Source organism: Ceratosolen solmsi, unplaced genomic scaffold (genome assembly GCF_000503995.2).
Source record: "Ceratosolen solmsi marchali unplaced genomic scaffold, CerSol_1.0 scaffold1, whole genome shotgun sequence".
Classification (NCBI taxonomy): Eukaryota; Metazoa; Arthropoda; class Insecta; order Hymenoptera; family Agaonidae; genus Ceratosolen; species Ceratosolen solmsi.
This window is the reverse complement of record NW_011948415.1, coordinates 13,481,999-13,489,335: the sequence shown is the minus strand read 5'-3', so window position 1 is coordinate 13,489,335 and position 7,337 is coordinate 13,481,999. Positions and strand designations below refer to the sequence as shown.

Here is a 7,337-nt window from a genome sequence, read left to right as displayed (position 1 = left end):
AACGGAGCCAATGAAAAAGGGAAGGGGACCTGGAAAAGTGCGAGGGTTTCGTTGCGCATATTTCCGTTCCATTCACGCACCACACGGCTGTGCTTTTCGACCTCCCCATGCAATTTTAGCGATCGATTGATGTGTCTTGTACTTTGTGCATTGTGCCTGATAGTAGTTGTTTTCAAATACGATAACGCGAGGGAAGACGGCAGCCGATATCATCTGAATAGAGGAACATGGATACCGACGTCGAGTCTTGCATCAAGGATTGGACCGACCTGCAGAACGATTACAAGGAGTTGGAGGTAAGATACGAGGAGATTTAGTTGCATTGTCCCAATAGTTAATTTTCTCGATTATTGGCGGGAAATGTTGCTGATTTATAGGTTATGTGAAGAGTATTTCACTGCAAGATATTGAAATATTAAAATTTATAAAAAATATTTTCTTTTTTATGTTTCAACGATTCAATAATACACATAATACTTTATCAAAGTAGTTCGAGTATTGTTCAATGATAAACTTTCCAGAAGGCTCGGTTTGAGCTTACGCTCAACCTTATCATTGAAACTTATTTGTTTCTAATATATTTCATTAATTTTGACAACCATTAAAATAAAATGTATTTATCATTTCACACTTTTATTACACTTGTATTCCTTTTAATGTTTATTCAATATTCCGTTTCCATTTGTGCTTTTCATCATTTATTTGAATTTTTTATAGTTATTGAATAGATCATATTTGGCAAAATTGGAAGAAATAGGAGAATTACAAAAAAAATGTATGACTGGTATATCCCATCAGAAGTATCGCATGGGTATCATAAGAAAATCTTTAAAACAGTAAGTTAGATATATATATATATATATATATATATATATATATATACATATATAATAATTATTATTATTTTTACATTCCATATTCTTTTAATAGATATCGTTTCAACTAATCGATATTTTGTTTTATTATAGATTGCATGCAAGCAACACACGACAAACTTTAGATAAAGATATGATAAGAAGAGAACAGCAGATACATGAAATTGAGCAAACTTTGCCAAAACCTAATGGCACTTATCTTTCTATTATATTAGGTAGTGTTAATGTCTCGATATTAAATAAAAATGATAAGTAAGTATAATTTGTCTCACTTTTATATCTGTGTATACATTATTTGATAACTGAAAAATAAAAAATTATTTACTGTATTTTAGATTTAAGTACAAAGATGAATATGAAAAATTTAAACTTGTTTTATCTGTGATTGGATTTTTCCTCTCTGTAATTAATTTATTTACAAATATTAGGTAAGTATTGCATGTTATATATATTTTTTTTTTAGTTTACTCCGATACATTATTATTAAATCTTGTAAATTGAAATGTTGTAGAACATTGGAGTTAAGCTTCATGTTTTTACTAGTCTGGTATTATTGTACTTTAACGATACGAGAAAGCATATTAAAAGTTAATGGGTCAAGAATTAAAGGATGGTGGCGTTTTCATCATTTTCAATCTACTGTTGTTGCTGGTGTACTCTTAGTATGGCCAAACACTGGACCTTGGTATGCATTCCGTGGACAATTTATGTGGTTCAATGTCTATATAAGTAAGTAAATCATATTGTATTGAATTTTGTATCATGCCTTTCAACATAATGTTAAACATTATAATTTAACTTATTAAAGAATTTAAATTATCTATTGTTTATCTATATTTGTTATTTAATAATTAATAAAAGTTTAGTAATCGTTAAAAGCAAATTAATAATTAAAAAATTTCTAAGTACATCTAAAGTTATTCGAGTAATATAAAGTTATAAAATTATATCTTCAACTTAATCATTAGATTAATTTTATTGGGCTTAAATATTAGTTTTTAATCTTTACACGTGGCACATACATATAAAGATCTCAACGTTTTAGTTGATGATAATAAATAATAATAGAAAATTTCTACAATGAAATTCCATATAAATTTGTGAATATATTATAAAACTATTTTACAAAAATCTTAATTTGTCTACACGTACACACAGATGGCTACATTATATTTATAAAATCAAGCAAATATATTTTTTCACTCTATACATAAAAAAATTGTCTTCTCTCATAAATAATTTTAAATACTAATGTTACTTGTATAATATGATTAGTTTTAAAATGAAAGTAAAATAAAAAATTTGTAATTTTGTAATTGTATTCAGGTTTTGTACAATATTTACAATTCCGCTATCAACGAGGTGTATTATATCGTCTTAAAGCGCTTGGGGAGAGACACAACATGGATATAACAATTGAGGGTTTCCACTCGTGGATGTGGCGGGGACTATCGTTTCTCTTACCTTTTCTCTTTATTGGATATTTCTTTCAACTGTATAACGCTTACGTACTTCTTAAACTTACCTGGCATTCAGAAGCTACTTGGCATGTACCAGTCTTGAGCGCTATGTTCTTAGTATTGTTCTTAGGCAATATGACAACGACGATAATGGTAATCCCACAGAAACTTCGGTCTAGAGTTATGGATCATTTCAGTTCTGGATTTAGTTCAAAAAGTGCAGCTAAGAAGGAAGAAAAGGCTGACGAGAAGCTTAAAGAAAACAATATAAATACAAAAAAATGTGATTAAAATCTTAATTTAACATAAAGGACAGAATTAACTTTTAGTGACATTTCTACTTTTTGCAAATTACTTAATAAAAAGATATTGTTTCAAAATATTTTTCGAATTCTGTGAGAAAAAAAATTAAAAGCAAAAAAAAAAACAAAACAAAACAGAAAGGAAAACAAAAAACAAACAAAAAAAAAACTATTTAGTATTCGTACTAAATGTCTATATTTCAATTTATTTCAATTTCGAGAAAATTGATAATTAAAACGATTTATTTTATAATTCAACATAGATCCAATTAAGTAGTAAGTTTTTAAATTTCAATTTGAAATTAAGTATTATGCACATAATTCAATGACCTGTAATTAAAAAGTTAAAAAAAGAAGGGAAACAAAAATTTACGATTAAAATAGTTGTTAGCAATAGTTGCTATTTTAAAAGAATTTTTTAAGTAATAATTCAATATGTTTAAAATAACATACACTGGACGATGAGTGAGTTGCAAAGATTGAATTGTCAATAAGCCACATGACAAAATGGACTTCCATATGCCTCAGAAAAAATAATTTGTAATGAGACAGGGATATCCAGCCTATCGAAGCTCATTGTAATGTTGGCCAATATTGTTTAAAGATGAACAAAAACAAAAATGTTTACTAAACGCCCATCTAGTCCAAACTAGCTCTACATTTACATATATATCGTCATGCACAAGATTCTTGTAGAATTATTGTCATGCATTCATTTTAGTGAGAAAGTTCATACTTTCTGGCGAAAATGAAGTTTACAACATTCGTGATATGTGAGCCGTTATATATGTGTTTGCAAAGAAAAACATGGCACAACGATGAATTTATTTTTTTAAATAATAATTAAAAAAGAAACGCTTCGTTTCGAGAATTAATTTTTCTGATTTTTTAAACAAAGTTTAGAATTAACTTATTAATTATTATATTATATATATATATATATATATATATATATATATTTTTTTTTTTTTATTTTATTTAATTTTAAATAATGTTGAATGAATTTCATTAGTTTAAAATATTTTGAAAAGACTTAACGTTTTTCAATCTTTAGTATTTATGCCGCTTATTGATAATTATAATAATCTTAAATAATTATTGATATATTTCGTGACTGAAAGCAATTTTTTTTTTATTTCTTTGTAATCAATAACCGCGAGATAAAAAAAGTTTTGCCTTTATGAAGAAAATAAAAATTTCAAAGTAGTTTTTATAATATATAATGTCGAAGTAATAAAGAGTTCAAACTATAAGGTATTAATTTATTTGGTGTATATTTTTGAACAAATTATAAAAAGTTAAGTTTATATTAATGCACTACAGTTTTTTTCTTCTAATTTGTAAATTATATGCTCAACATCGAGTTGGAACGAATTATTTTAATTTTATAAAAAAAAAAAAAAAAAAAAAAAAAAATTTAATTTCTTATATATTAATGTAAGTCTATGCCTATGTATTTAATGACGATGATTTTTAATAAAAAAAAATAAAAGTATAAAATTAAAAGATTTCGTAATACTGTTCGACGAAATTCATTTTCTATTATCACTGAAATTATTTTGTATACTTAGTTCCCTATCAACTTTACATCAGCAACATAAGTTCATACATATTCACTACTGCCTTTCTTATTTTATCACTTTGTTACTGACAATTAAATTTATTTGGTAAAATTATATTTTGATATTTTCTATAGAATATTTTCGTTTAAAATATAAAAAGTTATTTCTATATAAATTATTAACTTTTTTTGTTTTTTTTTTTAATTGTATTTGTAATTTAGAAATGATCATTTGAAAATTTTATAATTCGAATAAGTTAAGAGAAAAAAAAATTATAAGTAGATCGGTTAGTTAATTTATATATAAATAACTTTGCTAATATAAATGAATGAAAGATGTTAGAGTTTCGACTTTAATTCTTTACTATGTCATTATTAACTATGAATCAAGATAAATATGATAAAATGTTTTTTTACACGTTAATATGGCAATATAGGATTTACAAGTTTTTCATTATACGTTAATGGCAGAATTTAAGATGTCAATTGTCATAATATTTTAAAATACAATAAGCATTTAGTATTATAAATAATTTTCCATCAAACTAAAGTCTGCTTTAATTTTTTATAGAATAAAAAAAAAAATCGATTAATTGCACTATATTAAAGTACATATCGCAAAAATAATTAAAAAAATTTAATGTTAATAAGAAAAATTGCACACCAGATTATAACTTTTCTGCTATAATGATAAAGCTCATACTGGTTGAATATAAATAAATATACGAAATATAGATGTAATCTCCAGAAATGTTAGTCATTGTAAGTTTGCTATAGTATCGTATGAGCAGTGCCTATGGAAAAAGTGGAGCTCGAACGGCGCTCAAACAACCCATTAGAAACTGCACTGTTTGTTTTTAAAACTTACCATCGAAGTTGAGATATCTTTCAATCATTCAAATAAAGTAAATAATAAGCAATAAAATGCCGGTAAGAATATCGTGGCCATTGGTTGTTGCCATTGTTCATCCTAATGTGGGTGGTTGGCTCGGTAGTATTATTACTAAGAGAAATTTGAAACCGTGGTATGAGGTAAGTTATAATTGATCTGCTTAATTTTATTTATCATAATCCACAGTTATTATTCAAATATATATATATTTGTCGATTCTATTATTCGTACGGATTCTAGAACTTGCAGGTAGGTGTATTATATTGTTTATCGTACTTCTTGTTCTTTTACATAATATTTTGTTATTCATGAAGTGTGAAGACTAGTTTTGTCGGTAAAGAAATCACAAAATACGCGCTCGGGTGTATGTACGTATGCATGCAAATTAGTTTGTTTACATATGATACATTGGATTCAATAGAATGACGTTAATAATTGCAAACGTTGATTCCTTCATCGAAAAATATGATGATACATTATAAAATGAATTTTATTTAAAATCAATTAAAATTTATTTTATATGAAAATGATAAGAAAAAGTTTATATTTAACAATTAATAAGATGAAAAAATAATGCATTTGCTAATGATTACTAATTTAATACGGTATTTTAGTTCTTTTTCAAATAAATGAAGAACAAGTGTCGTTCGTTATATAATCACATCGTATTTTGGCTCTTTTTCAAATAAATGAAGAAAAAGTGTTGTCCGTTATAATAATAATATCGTATTTTGTCATAATGCAAAATTGCACAATTTTGACATTATAGTCATTGAAAAAACCGAAATGGACACCACCGAATTGGGTTTATGGGCCGTTGTGGACTGCCATATATTCCTCAATGGGTTATGCTTCCTATTTAGTTTTGCAAGATTGTGGTAGTTGGAGAAACGCTACTTTACCATTATCGATTTATGGAACTAACTTAGCTCTTAATTGGGCTTGGGTACCAATATTTTTTGGAGCGCATAAAATAAAATGGGTATTTATATTAAAAACTTTTAATAATTTAAATTGAATTTACATCACAATTTCTATTTCTATGGAGTAATTGGTAGTAAATTTTTTAATATCAATAATTTAATTGAAAAATTATTTAAAATCTTAGTGAATGTGTTAAAAATGTAATCATTACCATAAGTTATTTCACAAATAATGTATTATTTTTATTAATAATATAAATCACATTATATATATATATATATATATATATATATATATATATGCATGTGTGTGAACAATATATGCCTAAATATTGTTCTAGGCCTTGTATGACATGATAGCTCTTTGGGGCTCGACTGCAATATTGGGTGTAACATTCTATAGAATAAACACTACAGCTGGATTACTGATTGCTCCGTATTTAGCTTGGAACACTCTTGTCACTGTCCTCAACTATGTTCTTTATAGAGATAATAAAGCAAATGAATCGAGACCAACTAAAGAGCGGAAAGAGAAATAATAGAGGAAATATTGTTCATTGAGTTGAAATACACACAAAGTTATTTATTTTTACGTGTATTGAACTGTGCTGTAGCATAATTATCATACGCATAGACGTAGCGCACATACTTTTGTATAATGTTCTTATATAATAAAAGGATTCTTTTTTGCACTAAATTAATAACAGCTTCATTTATTTTCGTTTCTTTCAATATATTTATATTTATTAATAGATACGAAATCAAGATTAAATTAACATTTGTATTTTACCCGTATGCACGCATGCATGTATGTATGTATGAATGCACACGTGAATCTGTACGAGCGCACGCGCATTGTATGTAATCTAAATTTACCAATCGTATCTTCAGTTAATAAATCATATAAAGAAAACTAAACAGAATTGTCATTATGCTTTCTCATTTTTGCACTTTTTGGCTTGATCATCTCGGTTCTTTCGCTAATCCCATAAAAAACGGCGGAAATCGAATATGAGTTGAACTTGGCCAGGAAATTGCACTCTATCGTTGAAATTAGTCACATACGCTACGTTGGGTCTGTCGCATAGATGTAGCCTTGCTGTTGTAAAACATACAACCGTTTTTCAACGGCATCTTTATCTGGAAATTGGTTATTTATTAGAATGACAATGAGTTAACGTTTATACGAAAGTTTTATTCCAATTTCATGGATATTGCTTATGATTAGCTTACATTTGATAAGAAGAGCTCTGTCCTGACTATGGTTAACGTGTTGTGATAATGAATGAAGCAAAATTTGCGCTGTGTGATACCTTTGGAAACA

The 7,337-nt window shown here is 26.8% G+C and overlaps 3 protein-coding genes across 4 annotated transcripts in view; 2 read left to right on the top strand and 1 right to left on the bottom strand.

Moving 5' to 3' along the window:
- LOC105368930 (transmembrane protein 120 homolog) lies at positions 1 to 2,734 on the top strand. The gene is made up of 6 exons (XM_011508116.1): positions 1 to 296; positions 718 to 836; positions 969 to 1,127; positions 1,211 to 1,303; positions 1,387 to 1,604; positions 2,202 to 2,734. The coding sequence occupies exons 1-6, from the start codon at positions 228 to 230 to the stop codon at positions 2,624 to 2,626; spliced, it is 1,083 nt and encodes a 360-aa protein (XP_011506418.1). The 5' UTR covers positions 1 to 227; the 3' UTR covers positions 2,627 to 2,734.
- A 2,366-nt stretch (positions 2,735 to 5,100) lies between these two features.
- On the top strand, positions 5,101 to 6,727 carry Tspo (Translocator protein). The gene is made up of 3 exons (XM_011508115.1): positions 5,101 to 5,230; positions 5,860 to 6,072; positions 6,355 to 6,727. The coding sequence occupies exons 1-3, from the start codon at positions 5,123 to 5,125 to the stop codon at positions 6,550 to 6,552; spliced, it is 519 nt and encodes a 172-aa protein (XP_011506417.1). The 5' UTR covers positions 5,101 to 5,122; the 3' UTR covers positions 6,553 to 6,727.
- Positions 6,728 to 6,821: 94 nt separating this feature from the next.
- The window catches only part of Atg1 (serine/threonine-protein kinase unc-51-like protein Atg1), an 8,066-nt gene continuing 7,550 nt past the window's right edge, over positions 6,822 to 7,337 (bottom strand). For both annotated transcript variants that reach the window (XM_011508113.1, XM_011508114.1), the window contains exons 12-13: positions 7,247 to 7,337; positions 6,822 to 7,153 (exon numbers count right to left, since the gene is read on the bottom strand). The exon at positions 7,247 to 7,337 is cut by the window's right edge and continues 39 nt beyond it. In XM_011508113.1, coding sequence (XP_011506415.1) covers positions 7,080 to 7,153; positions 7,247 to 7,337 — 165 coding nt within the window. In that variant the 3' untranslated portion in view covers positions 6,822 to 7,079. The remainder of the gene's footprint in view (positions 7,154 to 7,246) is intronic.